The 19,805-nt window shown below is 46.0% G+C and overlaps 1 protein-coding gene across 1 annotated transcript in view; it reads right to left on the bottom strand.

Moving 5' to 3' along the window:
• FBXO11 (F-box protein 11) overlaps window positions 1-18,585 on the bottom strand; it is an 87,290-nt gene extending 68,705 nt beyond the window's left edge. Inside the window, exon 1 of the mRNA XM_056119832.1 lies at window positions 18,182-18,585. Coding sequence (XP_055975807.1) covers window positions 18,182-18,467 — 286 coding nt within the window. The 5' untranslated portion in view covers window positions 18,468-18,585. The remainder of the gene's footprint in view (window positions 1-18,181) is intronic.
• Between the last annotated feature and the right edge of the window lie 1,220 nt (window positions 18,586-19,805).

Below are 19,805 nucleotides of genomic sequence, written 5' to 3'. Positions count from 1 at the left end.
TAGTGTAGCCCGATGGCATATTGGGGGGCTCTTTTAGGGTCAGGGTAATGAGGACCATCATTGTTACTGTGTTTGGCATATCGAGTATGCCACGGGTAGCGTGCCAGACTCTGCTGTGTGGGCTGGATACTCTCGGTAGCTTGCCAGGCTCTCAGAGAGAGATGGAGGCTTCTGGGGCATCCTCCAATCACCTTTACAGGTGTTTCCAGTTAAGTATATATGTGGGCAGGGGACTCCTGGTAGCATGCTGGGTTCTCTGAGGATGAGAACTAGACAGTAAGAGGTCTTCAACTAGACAACAAGCTTCTGGGAGCTTGGTTTTTATAGTCTCTGGATCTTGGCCGTTGATGGGGTTACACGGCAGTTGGTAGGTGTAACTGTCTAGCTACTGGAAGATGGGGGATCTGGGTGGAAGAGGCTCAGTCCCAAACTGAGCAGGCTTGGAGATCTCAGCCCTGGGTCCCACACACCTGGGTTCCTCTGCCGGTTCCTTCATGCATGAGGCCCACCCTAGTGTGTGGAAAGTGGTCTCAGCATTAGCCAAGCATACAACTAAATATTAATTTATGTACTTGCTACCATAATCTTCAATTACAATGATATCCTAGAAAGATGGGCTGGAGCGATAGCACTGCGGGTAAGGTGTTTGCCTTGCACGCAGCCCACATGGCCGACCCGAGTTCGATTCCTCCGCCCCTCTCGGAGAGCCTGGCAAGCTACTGAGAGTATCTCGCCCACACGGCAGAGCCTGGCAAGCTACCCGTGATGTATTCGATATGCCAAACACAGTAACAAGTCTCACGATGGAGACGTTACTGGGCCCGCTCAAGCAAATCGATGAACAACGGGAGAACCGTGACCGTGACTTGACCTGATCCTAGAATGATAGAAACCATGAGCTCAAAGTTCCAAGTATCTTTTTTTCGTCTCCTTTTTTTTTGGGGGGGGGGGGCTACACCAAAAACCAAAAAATATTTTTTTCACAGTTTACTCCTGGCTCTACTCTCAGGAATCCACCAACCCCCCCCCCCCCCGCCCCGCCTCAGGGACCATGTGTAGTTTCAGGGACCAAAACTGGATCACTGCATGCCTATAAATGGTGCAGGTAAAGTTCCATGGACACAAAAATACTGTAATTAAGATTTTAAATTTATAGCACCAAAAAATTAACTTTTACTCAAATTTCAATTTGATTTAAAAAATGATCTATGTGGGGACTATGTCATCATATCAATGAGTTTATATCACAATCAGATTTAATATAAAGGAAAAAACCTTACTTAAAAAACAAAAAAATTTTAGAATAATAAAATTCACTTTAGCAACACCATCTCAAGCAAGACACTACTGTAGACGTTTTCAAAATCAAGAGTTCATAATTCTACTTTCACTATGCATCTGTGCTCAAGGCATGTACAGACATTTATCTAATAAATGCATGGCATAGTGACATATTTTTAGCCCCCCCAAATCAAGTTCACTATATCAAGATCTCGCAGGTCCCCGCCCGCTCCTCTCTGGAAAGAAAGATGGCGGCCGCACGGGAGCCTTGTGGAAAGCAGGTTTGAGCCGGGCTCGGGGGAGCGGCGGGGACCTCATGGGAAGGGGGGCTTTGTGGGCCGTCCCCCATGCCCCACCGAGGTCGCCAGCTGCCCCCCACGAGCGGCTCTCCGGCAGGGCCACGACTCCAGGGCACAGAAACCAATCTCTTAACTAGCTAACTTTTAATAGAAATTCTTCCAGGGTCAATAAGTAAAATAGCAGAAATTCAAAACCGCGCGGCCGCGACCTCATTTTATTCTTAAACCAAGTTGTAGAAAGCAAATCATTTCACAACGCTGTTTCAGCATGTCTGATTGTGGGGGGTGGGTCGTAAACTCTAAACAATAATTGTGCATCTTCTATCGAAATAATCTATCTAGTCAAAGTATATAGAGTATTAACTAGAACTCATCTGCCTCACAAGAATTGGGAGGGGTGGGAGGTGGGGGTCTATTGGGGTTCGGGGCTAAAAATGAGTATTGGTAAAGGGAAATGTGTTTGGTATCTACATGACTGAGAACTAAACCCGAAAGCTCTGTAACTTTTCCCACAGTGATTCAATAAATAAATAAATTATTAAAAAAAAAAAAGATCTCGCAGGTCAGTTTTTCATATCTGAAGATTTCAGTTAAGATGTTAAAAAAATTCAAATAACTAAGAAATAAAGGGCAGGTTTCATGTGAGATGTAGCACTAGAGATACTATAAGACTATCAGAAAAATTCATTAAGGCACCCTGAGAATCATGTGAGATTACAGATGGCATCAAAAACCACGAAGTGTGTTTTATCTCTGTAATTAAGTAGCTTAAATTCTAGCATCATATAATCTAAATTCAACTATGATCTTTGGGGAGACCTTCTGAATATAAAGGCAAAACAATATAATGAAGAAAAATACCATGAAAACAAGATGAGTGACTCCAACTCTGTAGTAATTTATTTCAGTAGGCATATGTTTCAGTCATCATCACTTAGGTTAAACACACTATAAGTTAAGCTAAATTTTTGGAATACAACTTTTCCAAGTGTGGCAAAAATGCAATTTAATTTAAGGTAAAGAGGCAGAAAACATATACCAGAAGCCAGCAGTTCATAATATCACCTTTGTATCTTCTCACAGAAAATACTTTAAGGATAATGTTATAAATGGAATTCTACTGCTGGAGAGAGAGCTCAAAAGGAGAAGTGCACACTTTTCATGCAGAAGGCCTGGGTTTGATCCCCAGCACTGCAGGATCCCTGAGCATTGCTGGGTGTGGACCAAAAACAAAACAAGTGAAACGCCAATTTCATTTATATAAAGATATACAATATTAAGGGCTGGAGCGATACCACAGCGGGTAGGGCATTTGCCTTGCACGCAGCCAACATGGCTGACCGAGTTTGATTCCTCCGCCCCTCTCGGGAGAGCCCGGCAAGCTACCGAGAGTATCTCGCCCACACGGCAGAGTCTGGCAGGTCACCCGCGATGTATTCGATATGCCAAACACAGTAACAACAAAATCTCCAATGAAGACATTACTGGGCCCGCTCAAGCAAATCGATGAACAATGGGATGGCCTTTACCTTTTTACCTTTATACAATATTAAAATGTACAGTAAGTTCTCAGAAGTTCTTAGAAACTGAGACTTTTAGTAAAGTGATGTAAAATAAAAATAACTTCGACCATAAGTGACTTGAAAAAATGTACTTAATTCCAATGGGCACGAAACATCATGGGGTTTTTCTGTTGCGTTGCTTTGTTTTGAGGTCACACAAACCCAGCAGTGTTCAGGAGACCATATAGAGTACCAGGAATTGACCCAGGTCAGCTGCATGAAAGGCAAACGCCCTACCGACTGTATTACTCTCCAGTCCCAAATTGAAGGGTTTTTTGTTTTGAGGCTACATCCAGCAGTGCTCAGGGGTAACTCCTAACTCTGCTCAGACATCACTCCTGATGAGCCAGGGGACCAGTGGATGCCATGGATTGAACCCAGGTGAGCTGCATTGACAGGAAGTGCCTTACCTGCTGTGCTATCTCTCCAGCCCTCTACTGTTTATTGACATGCTGTTACTGACATCAAGATTTTTTAAAAAGCCCCCAAACTTGACTTTATAGGGAGTAATTTGTGTTTCTTCATTTTCCATTCCACAAATTCCAGTTGCAGGGTATGGGTGACCAACCTGGTAACTCTGCGTGCCATGGAGAAACTAAGACTGGATGGAAATCAAGATTGCTTGATACGAAGGATACATCCATATACACACACAGACTGGGACAACTCAGACACACCAACTCAACTAATCTTTTAGATATGTAAATACTCAGCAAAAACCAAGTAGACATGAGGAGACCACAAACTCTATACAGTGGCCGCAGCCAGAAATCTTTTCCATCACAGCAAATAACATTTGGCAAAATGCTACATAAAAATATATTTAGATTAGAATGGAATATATTAATATGCTTACCTGCAACACATCCTCAAATGTTAAATTCAGTCTCTAATTCAACTTTATTTTCTTAAAGGCAAGAATTATCTTTACCTCTTCTTATTAATACCTCACTGACTTATGCTAGTAGAGAGTTTAAAATCACTGTATTCATACTCCCCTAGTTGAGAACTGAGATTGAGGCTTCTTTGTCCCCAAATTTAACAGCAACATTTATTGAATGTTGGTTACATGTTTAAAACAAAAGACCCAATCACCACTAGGTGAGGTCCCTGAACACCACTAGGTGTAGAACCCATCCCTCTCTTGCTCCCCTACCCCGACCCCACACAAAAGGAGCGAAGAAAAATGGAAAAATGGAAATCTAAATGCATGGTGTGGATAAGGAAGAACAAAAGAACAACCCCACGAACCTTGGTGTACATTGAGCAGGAATCAAAGAATGAAATCTTACTTCTTTGGTAGTTAAGACTATATGGGGAAAAAAATAAAAGCTGGAGCGATAGTATAGCAGGGAGGGTATTTGCCTTGCACATGGCCAACCCAGGTTCGATCCCCAGCATCCCATATGGTCCCCTGAGTACCACCAGGAGTAATTCCTGAGTGCAGAGTTAGGAGCAAGCCCTGAGCACCACCGGGTGTGACCCAAGAAGCCCAAACAACTATATGGAATGTAGGGATGGACCTGCATCCCATATAGTTTGCATCATCAATTTCATGCAAATTGTTATTTAAGTGATTTCCAGGGTATGTGTATTGTACAGAGCACACAGCTAATAACCAATAGCACTTGAGCACAGTCTTTTATTTGAAGTATTTGCAACGCTGGCAAAAGCACATTTCTACACCTTCTTCCTTTATGTCAAGAATGGAGAAATCAAGGTCAGACTTCAAAAAAAGTATCAGAGAGGTTTGTTTTGGGTTTAAACTCTGCAGTGGTAAGGAGTTACTCATTGCACATAATACTGACAATACTAGGGGAGAGCAGAACTCCTGGAGGGTGCCCGAGAACCATGCAGTGCCAATATGGGACTCCGGAACTCACAGCATGCACGCCAATCCTTTGAGCTATTTCCTTGGCTTCTAGAAAAACAACTCTATAAGCAAAATGTGCTCCAATTTTCTGAAAAAGTTTCATAATTTTAAAGTAATTATTGAGGGGCCAAAGAGACAGTAGGGAGTGAAACACTTGCCACCTTGGGATGGAATACTCAGTACCCCCGTATGTTCGTCCAGGCCTCGCCAGGAGTGGTCCCTGAGCGCAGGGTTATCAGAAGCAAGTCCCGCATAGACCTCTCCTCCCACAAAAAAGAAGAAGAAAAACATTCATATTTGGGAGCAGAAGATGTGAAGTGCATGTCTCACATACTAAAGCCCCGAGTTTAATCCCCAGTACCAGTCAAACACAAAACACTAATTTTTCTGTTCCGTTTTTGGGCCACAACCAGTGGTGTTCAGGACTCATTCCCGGCTCTTCACTTGGGGAACCACTCATGGTGGGTCCTGGGGAACCACATGGGATGTGGGGGATCAAACATGGGCAGCCACATGCAGGCCACGTACCCTGTCCACTGTACTATCCCTCCAGCCCCCCAAACTAATATTTTATCTTACTCCCCCCCCCCCATTTTCATTCTCTTCAGTTAAGAATAACTTTATATACAGAAAGCTGAATCCTTTATCTTAAGAGTTACGATAGCCTGGGAAAGAAATTGTAGAGGCTGGAAGGGTAACATGAAAATTCCTCATTAACTTTCATACTTGAAGTCTGGGGCATGCCCTAATCAACTTTGTCTGATTTGTGTTTTAGTCAAGAGTGAAAGCTTTGTCTACACTCACCCCTATGCACACTTACGGGCTTAAAGCTCTGGCCATCACTGAAAGAGGTTTTTTGTAACCAAACACTCAATTTTCTGTCTTAGCACTCTGCCTTCTGTATATCCTGAATTTGTAAATCTTGTAATTCTAAATGTCCTTTTTTTTTTCATTTTTTAATAAGACACTGTGAGATACACTTACAGACTTAACAGTTTTGTGTTTATGTTTCAGTCATACAATGGTAGAATACCCATCCCTCCACCAGTGCCCATTCTTCACCACCACTGCTCCCAGTATAACCCCACTGCCCACCCCGGCCTCTATGGCAGGCACATTCTCTTTTACTCTCTCGTTCCTTTTGGGGCATTGTGGTTTGCAATACAGGTATTAAGCACTAGTGCAGTCATTCTATGTCTGTCCCTCTCTTTCTGACTCATTTCACTTAACATGATACTCTCCATGTTGACCCACTTACATGCAAATTTCATGACTTCATCTTTTCTAATAGTTGCATGGTATTCCATTCTGTAGATGTACCAGGGTTTCTTTAACCAGTCATCTGTTCTCGGGCACTCGGGCTTTTTACAGATTCTGGCTATTATAAATAACACTAACTTTTAAATAAACTGTTTAAGCAACTCAGTTGTGAGAAGCCACATCCATACATGGCTTAAGAAGTTGTTTCCTCTTCTATTGCTTGTAAATGAAAATTTGCCTTTGGGAAAAGGTACTATTATTTGCTGACAAATGGGAAAGTGCAGGTATATACATATACATACACGTGCGAACACAGACACACAAAAATAAAATGCCCACAAGCAGCACTATTCTTTTTTTTTTTTATTAGTGAAAAACCATGAGGTACAGTTATAGGCTTACAAATTTTGTGCTTGGGTTTCAGTTATACAATGATCAAGTGCCCATCCCTCCACCAGTGCCCGTCATCCATCCCCACGGGTCCCAGCATCCCCTCCCCCCATCCCATCCTGCCTCTGTGGCAGGGTATTCCCCCTTGTTCTCTCTCTCTTCTTTTGGGTACTGTGTTTTGCAAGAGAGGCTTTGAGTGGCAATCATGTTTGGTCTATCGACTACTTTCAGCATGCTTCTCCCACCCTGGGAGGACCCTCACAACACCCTTCATTTGGCACTCTCTTCTCTATCTGAGCTTCCTTTTCACCTAGAGCCTGTGGCTGGCCTTCCATTCATGGAGCAAAATTCCTGGTACTAATCTCAGCCATTCCTGGGTGTTAATCTCCCTTTTTGTTGCTTTATGTTCCCCAGATGAATGCAATCTTTCTGTGTCTATCCCGCTCTTTCTGACTCATTTCGCTTAACATGATACTTTCCATGTAGTACCACTTGTATGTAAATTTCATAACTTCATCTTTTCTAACAGCTACATAGTACTCCATTGTGTAAATGTACCAAAGTTTCTTTAACCAGTCATCTGTTCTTGGGCACTCAGGTTTTTTCCAGATAAGCAGCACTATTCTTAACAGCCAAATAGGGTTAAAAAGATCAACAGCAAAATGGGTAATACATTCAAACAATGTAGCAATAAACAGCAACAAAAATTAACTATTGCTACAAGGAACAATAAATTAAATCACAAAGAGGAAAAGAATTATGTGAGAGAAAGCAGACATGCTGGGTTTTTACAGCAAATTCAAAACCAGGTCAAACTACTCCACACAGAAAGACACAGAATTGAGAAGAGCGACTAGAAAAGCACTGGGAGGCACTTTGGGGATAACTGTAGTTTTATTTCTGGATGCAGGTATTATTGGTTACACAATATGTTTACCTCTTTGTGAGAAGTCACCATGCTGCACATCAATGGTTACACCACTGGTATATACTTTAATTAGAACTTCAGTGCTAGAGAGAGAGTACAGGGAGGGTGTGTGCTTGCCTTGGACAGGTTCTGTCCCTCACACCACGTAAGGTACCTAGGAATAATGCAGTAGTGCCAGGACTAAGGCCTGAGCACTGCTAGGTGTGATCCCTGCCCCCTCAGCCCTCCCTGCCCAATTGCCCTCAAACAAATGAACTATTGAAAAGGAGAAACTTTTTAAAAAGCTAGGCTAAAATGTAGATTAAGAAAAACAAAGGGAGCCTGAGCAACAGTACAGTGGACAGGGCATTTGCCTTGCCTACAGCTCACCATGGGGTCAATCTCCAGAACCCCATATGGTTTCCCAAGCAACACCACAAGTAATCCCTAAGTGTAAGCCCTGAGCACTGCCAGTGTGATCTAAAAACAAAACAGCCCCCCCCCCGCCCCCCAAAAAACCCTCACCCTTCCAGGAATGTAGCTCAAATGGAAGAGTACTTGCACTTGCAAGGCCTTAAATTCAAGATCCTCCAATCACTGCTGCCCCCAGGTGACTGGCCTCCAAGTACTATTTAGAGTACTGCCACACACACCCCACCAAAACAAAACCCAAAATGTGTGATTCCTTACAAGTACCTCCCACCACAACCCCAACCCTCCGCTTTTTGTCTCCAAACACATCCCACCCCCTACCCTTAATCTTTCTTCAAACTGGTATTTCTCCTCTTTTACTATACCTAACAATGCAAAGTTTTAAGTCAGTTTATTAAAAACACAAATACATTTTCAGGCTGGAAATAAGGCTTGGTGACATGAGTACATGCCTTACGTGTATGGTGTTTGGCATGGCATAATCTCTCACCCTCCACCCCCACATCCCACCTCATGAACCCCAGCACAAAAGGAGCACCCTCACGGCAGGGAGTGAATCCCACTACAGCAACAACAAACCCCCACAAAAGTAGGGCCCTGTGGAATAGTACAGGGCTTTGAGCATTTGCCTTACAATGTGGTCATCCTTTCACACCCCCAGTACCCCACATTTGCAGAGTACAAACCTGGCTGCCCTGATGTGATTCCCAACACTGCAAGCAATTTCCAGCCACCCTGCAGTCAGATGTGCTTGAGTACCACAAAAAAGAGACCCCTGATGAGAACTACAACTAAACAGATGTGAGTACCATGGACAGTAAACCCAACCTCTGACAAACACGTGTAAGCAATGCAGCATTCCATATCAAGCACAACCATAACCTGTGTGCTTCAACTAAGAATGTGAGTTCAGTGAGAATGTGTAGGAGCACCAGAACTAATGCAGTGCAAGCCTAAGGAACACTATGGCTGATTATAAGCACCACAGCTAAAAATGTACAAATACCAGTCAGGTATATGTGCAGCCCCTGTCACCGCAACATCATCATCAACAATAATGATGGGAAGGAGGGGAGAGGATTTTAAAAAATTTTAATGCTAAGCATTTCTTAGGATTATGCAACAACTTGTTCTGTGAATACTTTCAATAGTCAGTCAAGTCTTCTACTGAAATAATGGTTTCACCATTTCTCTTACCACATGACTAATAGGCTAAAAATACTGGATTTTCAAATTAATGCCTTCACCAACAACCATTTCTTCAATTCTTTCAATCTTTGATTCTGAAAGTAGCACTGTCCTCCCGTTGTTCATAGATTTTCTCGGGTGGGCACCAGTAACCTCTCTATTGTGAGACTTGTTACTGTTTTTGGCATATCGCATACGTCAGGAGTAGCTTGCCAGGCTTTGCTGTGTGGGCGGAATACTCTCAGTAGCTTGCCGGGCTCTCTGAGAGGGGCGGAGGAATGGTACCCAGGTCGGTTGCGTGCAAGCCCTACCTGCTATGCTACCGCTTCAATTTTTTCAATCTTTGATTCTGAGAGTATAAAAAAGAATTCTTGGCCTAGAGTAATAGCATAATGGCTTAGGGAGGTCTTATTAAACATTTTTTCACACATGATCCATTTAGCCTAAGAAATGCAACTGTGCTGCTGGAAACACCTGAGATTCGTTATGCACTCAATTTGGACTTTATTTTTGGTCATTGTGCACCCAGAAACTCTTGCCACTGCCAATTTTTTCGTGACCCTCACATTCAGTTAGGTGATCCCAAGTGGGTTCATGACCACAGATTAAAAAGGTTGGGCTGAGCCAGGGAGACGGTGAAAGAGCTGGCGTGCATCTCTGCATGTAGAAGGTCCAGATTCAATTCCTGAGACTGTGTGGTTCCCTGCAGGCATCAAAGCAAAAACAAGAAACTAGGGTTTAGAGCACCTGTCTTTCAAGTTTATGGTCCTAAGTTCAAATCCTTGATACTGCACATATACCCTGCACAATCCTGGAAGCTCTACACTTGAGTCTGACAACTTTTCTGTTCTGTGACCCCAATACTGCAAGCAATTTCCAACTGTACCACAGCCAAGGGTATAAAAGCACCACAACAAAAGAGGCACAACCATCAGCCCGTACCACAACTGAAGACATACCACTGCAACTGCCAGAAGTACAATCCCTGGTGAGGATTTACACGAATAGCACAGCAACCCTGGTTAGCACTAGAACCCAAATTGGCACACTTGGATTAGGAACCACCCTTCACAGCAAATGTGCAACACTGTAGCTAAAGGTGCAAATGCCAGTAAGCTGTGTGACCTCTGGAGAGCATCAGGCTAAAAATACGGAAAAGCGCTACAGCCAGGTGTGTGTGCAGACCTTGGTCACTGCAACATCACAGAAGGGAATGGGAGAGTTAAAAATAAATACAAATATGCAAATAATATAGGAATTCTCTTATCTAAAACCCCCAAGCATACAAATAAAAATTCAAACCCAAGTACAATCTAGCAAACTAGCAAAGAATAAACTAATTCAGCACATGGTATTAAAGGAACGAATGTCGAAAGTTGAATCTAGGGCTGGAGCTCTAGTGCAGTGGGGAGGGCATTTCCCTTGCAAGCAGCCAACCCAGGTTCTCCTCCTGGCATCCCATAAGGTACCCCAGAGCACCGACAGGAATAATTCTTGAGTACAGAGCCAGGAGTAACTCCTGAGCATCACCGGGTGTGACCCCAAAAAACATACAAACAACAAAAAAAAGTTGAACCCAGATTATTAGCTAGTATATTCCACACTAAAGAAAAACTTGGAACACTGAAAGATTTTGACACCATTTGGCGCAACCATTTGGAATGAGTATTGTACATGAGGGGGCGAAAATCACAAAAAGATTATCAATGTTCACGGTCCTCCCGTTGTTCGTCGATTTGCTCGAGCGGGCCCAGTAACGTCTCCATCGTGAGACTTGTTGTTACTGTGTCTGGCATATAGAATCGTCACGGGTAGCTTGCGAGGCTCTGCCGTGCAGGCGAAGATACTCTCGGTAGCTTGTCGGGCTCTCCAAGGGGGGTGGAGGAACCAAACTCGGGTTGGCCATGTTGGCTGCTTGCAAGGCAAACACCTACTGCTGTGCTATCAATGTTACCAAAAAATATCTTAAAACATAGGTCCTTGTTCCATTCCTAAGGTTTGAGAAAAAAGGAAAGTATGCCTTCTTAACAAAAAGACGACACCTTTTTTGAGATTACTTTTTTCCTTTTTTTGCTTTTTGGGCCACACCCAGCGACGCTCAGGGGTTGCTCCTGGCTCTGCACTTCGCAATCACTCCTGGCGGTGCTGGGGGACCATATGGGATGCTGGGGATCAAACCCAGGTCAGCTGCGTGCAAGGCAAACGCCCTACCTGCTGTACTATCACTCCAGCCCCAGATTAATACTTTTTAAGGTTAGCCACCTGTGTTTTTAAGGGCTAAGCAATCAGATAATTCCATCGAATAACTTTTTTTCCCCTTTTTTGATGTTAGGTTTTTCTTTTAAAGTAAGCCAATTTACCACTTTTTAGAAGGGCAGAATTTTTGGCAAGAATTTTTAGAAATTGGGAAAGTGAGCAACTACTATACAAAACCGACATTTGCTTTTAATATATTGTCTTATTTTAGCTAATTTTAAATTTAAAACATAATGCAATTTTTTTTTGGGTTATTCCCCTTCAGTGATGCCCACAGAGAGGAAGTATTATAGTTGCTCAATTTTTTATTTTTTGGGGGGTAGGGGGTTGAGCCATACCCCCAATGTTGCTTAGGACCCACTTTTGTCTCTGGTGTCTCTCCTGGCAGTGCTTGGGACCACGTGGTGGTGGGGATCAAACTTATTTAGACCACAATTGCAATGTTTTTTAAGTAAATATTTGACTTCAATTAAACTATGTAAAGGATGATAGTTGGTTTTATTTCTGTTTTCTAAGAACTAAGTTTAAGCACATTTCTTACGTTAACCAAAGAAATGTGCATATAAAACACCAAAGCTATGCATGAAGACACCAAGCTATGGTGACGAAATGCTGTTTTATACATGAAGTAGTCAAATCACCATTAAAGTCTCATTTAGTCACATTTTTCCTTCCAGATACATTCAGTCTCTAACCATGAGCTAAAATGACTTAACACCCTTTATTCATAACTTATGAGTAATTCAGGGGGAAATCTACCCTTCTTTGTACAATGCGTTCATAGTCATCTCATCAGCAAGCTGAAAAAAAAAAAAAAGACTGGCCAATCAGTGCAATCCCTTCTACAAATCTACAGGAGGCAAATGAATGATCGGAAAGTTACTTAGAATAGGAAACCAGATGATTTAACAATAAACTGAATGAAACTATGGTATCACCCTCATTGGATAAGGATAGGAGACAACTGTGTGGCAGTGGTTAAGTTATACCCTTCTCTCAAAGTGACAGAAACACTACAAATGTATCATGGTATTTCTCTCTGTTTATGGAAAGATCTGGGCAATACGGATTTCAAAATTCTTTGCTACTTATGCATTTTTCACCGAGGTGTAACAGCCATCTGCTAAGGTTAAGTTAGACTACAAGACTCTATTAGTACATAAGCTGAAATAGTCAATGTTTATTATTATTCCAGTTTCTCCTGTTTCCTTCTGTCTTTAAAGAACATTTCAAATCATCAAATATAGGATTACTAGTTTATAATTACAAACCATTCCCTGCTCTGACAATGTCAACTAGATCACATTGGAGTATACCAGAAATTTTTAAAGGAAATATGTACATTTTATCTTTTGTGTTAAATAGTTTTGGGGTTTGTTTGTATGTTTGTGGGTCATACCCAGCAGTGGAGGAGGGGGGTGTGAGGGATGGCTACTGTCTCTGCTCTTGAGATCCTGACCATACCAGTGATCTAACCACATGCAAAAGTATGTACTCGACCCATTAAGCTCTCTTCAGCCCACTGGTGTTTCATTTATACGCAGGGGATTCCATTCCTTAGTATCATTTTTAACACTAAAAGAAAATCTACCAGTTAAAGAGCATGTGCGAGGTATGCTCTCCTTTTCAGACAATTATACCACAATGTGTTATTCAAATTTTAAAGAAAATGCATATGTATATGGAGAGGCCTGAGCTATCTATAGCAGGGGGAGTAGGGCGCTTGCCTTGCACATGGTGGACCATGCTAGCACCACACATGGTTCCCCGAGCCCTACTAGGAGTAAGTAATCCCTGCGAGTTCAAAGCCAGGAGTAAAACAAACAAAAAAAAGATAAAAGATAATAGCTCAAAACCAGGAGTAAAACAAACAAAAAAGATAATGAATAAGATTCTGAGTGGTTACAAAACTTCCTCCTCAACACACATACTGGCCAAGAGAACACATGCAGAGAGTAGTGGTCTTTCCTGGGACATTTCTTGCCTAGGCCTCTACAATGACCACCCTTTTAAAATCACATTTCTTGACTAGTCGTAGAAAAAAAAGAAACAGGGAAAGAAGAGAGGGAGAGGAATGGAGAAAGAACCAATGGCTGGCTGGGTACCTCTAACTCTGAGCGCTTCTCATCTTATGATTCAACGACCTCATCCACGATACACTGTTGTTTGTAATTCTATTTTTTCAGAGGATGAAAACTGCAAAGTAAGGGATTCTTGCTACCAATTTCACATATTAACAAAATTTCTCTGGAAGATAAAATGCAATTCAAAGGACTGAGAAAGGAAAAAGTAGGTTTACACAGAATAATCCTTGAGAAACCACTGGGACGAGATAAAATAGTAGCAACATATTAGTAAAAAATGTCGGAAACAGGAGAATTTAAATGACTATAACTCATCATAAGTCAAATTCTCATCTTTTATTAAGACATAGTAAGTGAATAAGTGTTATTATTTTCAAAGTAACCTGAGAAAATACTCATTTGGATTCAGCCAAATCTAAGTACAGGGTTCCTCACTAACAGATTCACTAAAGATTCTTTTCTTTCTAGGTAAGTCTCCAAGCAGAGTCCTATCCTCAAGCTGGCCAGAATTTCCAGTAATAAAAACAAAGGCAGAATTCAGTAGGGGTAACCCTTAAATATTATAAATGGAACTTTAATATCAGCATTGTCACTAAAGCAATTTCTACCCCTCAAATACTCCCCAAACTCTGGCAAAACAGGAGCTACACACTAGGGTGCAAGATTTTCGCTCCTTTTGTGGCACATGAGTAGTGTCAAGGTTTAGGTCACTAGATGGAAGAGTAGTGTCCCAGAGTACTTAATTCCCCAAACAGGAAAAATCACGCTCCTTGTCCTGAACTCTTCTAGACTCTAGGAAGGCTGATGTTTCTAACTCTGTTAATAGGAAGAACCTAACTAAGGTAACATATCATCAACTAAAACAATGTCACAGAAAATATAATTTGCAAACACAACTAGAACACTATGGAGTTTCCTATAGCTGTGTATAATACATATGTAGCTCTATCAGCTATATTTTATGAAATACTAAATGCACTGCATTACTTCAAGAAATTCAGTTACAAATATGTAATTACAAGGTGGTATTTTTACCCCACAAATATAGGATTCAAAAGCTTGGTTACATTTTTACTCTTAAATATTATTTCAGATTATAAGTTAATCACAAAAGCCCTAATATAATGCATTTGTTAAATTTACTGAACTATATATGATTAGCTGGTATTTCAGCAAGTCAAAACGGTCCCAAGAATTTTCCAATAACTAGAACAAAAATATACCTGTTCTCAAAATCCTCCATATCAAGATTTTTTCAGAAGTCAAATTCTCATCTTTTATTAAAACATAATAAGTGAAAGTCTAGTCTTAAGTGAATTGTTTCAGGTAGAAGAATCTAGTATCTATGAACATGTGTTGGGAAGGCACTTCTGAACTTTAAATTAGGCATTTATTACTATTCAAATCAATTTAACAACTAAAAACAAATTGCTCAGAATACAAAGCACTTCCTCAGACTTTTTATAAACTCTTCTCATGCTTCCCTTAGAAAATTACCAAATACAAAGATAAATTTAGCAAAACAAGTTGAAAGCACTAAACTTTTAGCAGTTTAAAACAAAACATACAAAAATTTCAACTGCACTACTTTCCGTTTCAAGGAACCTGAAATATATATTATCGGAGTATACTTATGTGAAACAAGTTATTTTCTACTAGGTTAAAGGGGTACATGAAATCCCAAACTCAAAAGACTAAGCCTGAGGACCATTTCAGATAGCCAAATGAAGACAACAGTTTAGAAAAATACCCAGGCCAACTATTTCCCAGTGTGGGGGTACAAGAAAATTACCCCCAGGAAAACTTTGAAAATTCCTCCTAAGATTTCATTCTAAGGACTGAGACCATGCTTGGCCTGCCGGCAGCCTGGAGAGACCCAACACTGCAGGGAGCACAACCAGCCCCCATCCAACACAAAGCCAGGAGCTGCCCCCAGCACTGCCTGGGTGTGGTTCAAAAACAAAACACACACAAGAAGATCTCATTCTACAACTTGTGGAGTTTTCCCTCCAGACACTGATCGCACCATTGGGGGGCTGGGGGGAGCAGAAGGGGTGTCAGGGAATGTAATGAAGGAGGGTGTGTGAAGGTGTAGTCAGAGAGAAGGATGTGTTAAATAAGTTTTGGATCAATTAACCTGTGGATGATGAAGCAATTAAAGACCAGTTCTGAAAGAATTGCTGCTTGAAAAAAGTACTAACTTGTAACCACTTTAGTAACACTAAAAAGTCTAAAATCCATTTCTTATATTAAAAAGTATATTTTCAAGTATAGATGGAACTCACTTGTCTTAAAAAAAAACAGCTAATTTTCACTTCAATTCTCTACTTGGAAAGCTGTCTGATTTGTTACTAAATAACTCTCAAAGACTCAAATACAACTTACACACCCATTAAAAATAAAAAATAAAATACAAAACATGTCACTCAATTTTCTTGTCAAAATTACGAAATCTAGCACGTTCTTAAACAACAAAACGTCTCTATCTAACTAGAATAGTGACACTTTCCAGGCTACACAAAACTTTTAAAATAGAGAATTATTCTTGGCTAACTTGTATATACATTTTAAAAATTATAGTCAAACACCTGGTTTCAAAAATGACAGTCACATAAAGCTAACAAACTTTAGATTATTTTAGTATTTTAACTCATCTTAACTGTTTTACTCATTTTGAATTCATTTATTTGCCCTCTTAAAAAACCATAGCACTGTCCCTGAAGGCTAATCAGCAAGTTCTTTTTCCCTCTGTGCCAACACATCATCTCCAGGACAGTTTCTACTAGCTGCAGCAAAGCAATAATTCTACAATGAATTTGAGTTACCCTTTGCTAAGGTACACAGTGAGATTCTGGTTCATGATCATCTTTTTCAGTTTATGGACAGCAAGGAAAGATCAAGGTAAGATGACACTGGCATGAAACTGCCAGCAACGAAGTCACTGACTTCAAAAGACAGACTTTGGTAGTTAGTAATTTAACAACGAAGAAAAACTGTTCAAGATGAAAAGCACCTCAGCCAAATTTGAAACTGCACAGTGGAAAGGAGACCCAAAATAAGCATTTAAAATATGCGAATTTGGCTGAAAATGAAGTCTGGTTGATAGGATCAAGTGGACAAATCAGAACAACTCGAAAATCCTTACTTCTGGCAAAAGAGATCTTAATAAACCCGAGTGTCCGTTTCAAGGGATTCCAGTGTCATTTTCTCCAGAAATAATGTCACGGTGCCAACTGTGCAAGACTTGGGTATTATTTGAAAGGAGCACAGGCAACCCCGGTATGCAAATGGAAAGGAAATGATGAAACTACACAATTTTAATATACAAAAGAATCGGGTCGACGTATCAGGTCACTGAAACACACGTATCAATAATGCTGAGCGAGACCTGGCCGGCTCGAAACATCCTTCTTCCAAGGCTCACGGGGCAAAAACTGCTTTCCTAAGAGCTGCACGTTAAGAGGGACGGGGGGGAGGGGGGGGGAAATCCCCTTTTTGAAACTGCTTTTTTTCAAGACCATCATCTCCCTCTCTCCACGTCAGGATTCTGATCAAGTACGACCACGAGGCAATTCTTACACGGAAAAATGGGAAATCTGAGAAAAGCACCGACTCGATTCCCTGGAACATCCGCTGACAACCAAAGCCTGCGAAATCAACCTTAATCTGCCCACGAAAACACGCAAGATGTCTCCGAACAATCCTCCTCCTCCTCCCCCCATCAGCTGCACCCTCGAGTCCGGGGCTGCCCTCCACCTGGCCGGGGGGCGCCGACGGGGCCGAGCCCAGCACCCCGCCGCCCCTCCCCCGCGCCCGGGCCGCGGAGGCAAAGAAAAAAAAAGCGTTATTTTTGCTGGAGCAGGAATCCAGCCCCTGGGAGCCTCCAGCCTTCCAGACAATGGTGGTTACCAGCAAGCGCCGCACAGTCGGGTCCGAATGACACATTTCACTAGGCCTTGGACACTGCACACTGACACGCACGCTCGCACACACACACACGCGCGGGCGCATTTTCTCCCCCCCACCCCCCGGGCAGCTCCGCCGAAGGGGCGTCCGGAGCCCACTCGGGAGCGGCGGCGCGGGGGGTCGCTCGGGGGGCGCGCGGGTAACTGCACCCGGCGCGCGAGGGAGGCGCGGGGGAGGGGGCTGGAAATGGCCGATGGGTTCTAGAGGGATCGATTCCGATGGAAGCGGGCCCTTCCCGGGGGTTCGGCAACTCCGGGCCAAGTGCGCAGCCGACGCCGCGGCGGCGGCGCCCCCGGACCCCGTGACGCGGGCGGCCAGTCCCCGGCCCCCCCACCGGCCACACACACACACACACGCGCGCGCGCGCACACACGCACACACTCCGCCCGCGGACCCCGCGGATCCCCTCACCCCCGCCGGCCCGCGGGGAAAAGGCGGAAAACAAGTTCCCGGCCGGGCCCCCGCCCCCCGCGGCGGCGGGCAGGGCGGGGGGGTCGCGGCCCGCTCCCCCGCCCCGGCGCCCCCCCGGCTGCGGCGGGGTCCGGGCGGGCGGCCGCGGGGCCCGGGCGCCGGCTCCAAACAAAGCGCGGCCTGGCGGCGGGGGCGGCCGCGGCTTTTCCTGGCGCTCGGGCCGGGGCCCCTCGCGCGCGCGCCCGCCCGCCCGCCCGCCTTCCCCGGCTTACCCCGCTCGCCGGCGTTGTTCCGCTCCTGGGGCGGCGGCGGAGGCGGCGGTGGCGGCGGCGGCGGCTGCTGCTGCGGCGGCTGCTGCTGCGGCGGCGGCGGCGGCGGCTGCTGGGGCGGCTGCGGCGGCGGAGGCTGCTGCGGGGGCTGCTGCTGCGGCTGCTGCGGGGGCTGCTGCTGCTGCTGCTGCGGGGGCTGCTGCTGCTGCTGCTGCTGCTGCGGGGGCTGCACCGGGCGCGGCCGCGACACTCGCCTGGGTCTCCGGTTGGCGGCTCGGACGGAGTTCATTTGCCGGGCTGAGGTGGCGGCGGCGGCGGCGGCGGAGGGACACACGCGCGCGCGGGCCGCGAGGCAGGGCCGCCGAGGGCGCCGGAGCCCAGGCGAGGCCGGCCGGGCGCGCCTGACGCACCGCCAAGGCCGAGGCCGCCGGGCGGGGCGGCCGCGAGGGGCCGGGGCGCCGCGCCGGGCCGAGCGGGCGGAAGAAAGAAAGGGCGTCCGCCCGCCGGGCGCTGCCGAGACTGAGCCCGGGCCCGCCGACTCCCGAGCGGCGGCTCCGGCGGCGGCGGCGGCGGCGGCGGCGGGGGGCGGGCGGGCGCGGCGGCGAGGCGGCGGCGGCGGCGGCGGCGAGCGGCGGAGGGAGGGAGGGAGCGGGGGCGCCCGGCCCTTCTTTCTCTTCCCTCTTCCTCCCCCCCGCACCCCCGGAGCGAGGCTTCGGAGAGGAATTTTTTTCTCTTTCTTCGGCCTCTTCTCTCGCCGCCCCCCCGCTCTCCTCCGCGAAGGGGAAATGAGTCTGAAGGGAGGAGACAGGGGAAAAAGAGGCGTCGTCGTTCCTCCTCCTTAAAGGCGCCCGTCCTCCTCCTCCTCCTCAGCCTTGTCGCCGCCGCCGCCGCTGCTGCTGCTCCGTGGCAGGAGGAGCCATTGACACCGCCGGAGCCTCCGCTCGCCCAGTGGGTCCCTCCCCGCCGCGGGGCTGGCCGGGGGCGCGGGGGAGGGCCGCGGGCGGCGGGGGAGGGGGAGGGGCGGGCGGCGGGGGCGGGGAGTCCGCCGGCCGGCCAATGGGAGGCGCCCCACGGCCCCGGGCCAATCGGCGCCCGGCCCTGCGCCGGAGCCCCCGCCTTCCCCGCCCGCTTCCTCTCTCGGCTCCCTCCCTGCCCGCCGCGGAGGGGGCCGGCGGCGAGGGGCGTGCGGCGGGGCGGGCGAGAACGGGGAGGTCTCGGGGCGTCGGACGGAGCGGGAGGGGGCGGGCGCGGGGAGGGCTGGTGCGTAGCGACTCTCGGCGGAGAGGAGGCGCTCGGGGGGCAGGGCGGGGGCTGCTGATGTAATGGGGAGAAGTGATTAATCCTTTGCCTCGCCGTTCCTCTCCCCCTGCCGCCGCCGCCGCCGCCGCCGCCAGCTTCCCCCGATTTTTTGAGCGGAGAGGAAAAGTGGAGCGAGGGGGTCGGGCTCTCTGTGCTCGGTAGGTAGGTAGGTTCCCAGGCCGAGCTGTAGGGAGCGCTCGAGAGGCCGCGCCCTTTCGCCGAGCCCCGGCGAGCCGCAGCGCCCAGCCGGGACCCGGGCAGCCGGAGCGGGAGGCGCGCCTCGCCGTCCGCGGGGGACCTCGGGAGCGGATCCCATCCGTCGATCCGC

Source organism: Sorex fumeus, unplaced genomic scaffold (genome assembly GCF_029834395.1).
Source record: "Sorex fumeus unplaced genomic scaffold, SorFum_2.1 ptg000003l, whole genome shotgun sequence".
Lineage (NCBI taxonomy): Eukaryota > Metazoa > Chordata > Mammalia > Eulipotyphla > Soricidae > Sorex > Sorex fumeus.
The sequence above is the reverse complement of the archived record's forward strand: the minus strand, read 5'-3'. Positions and strand labels throughout refer to the sequence as shown.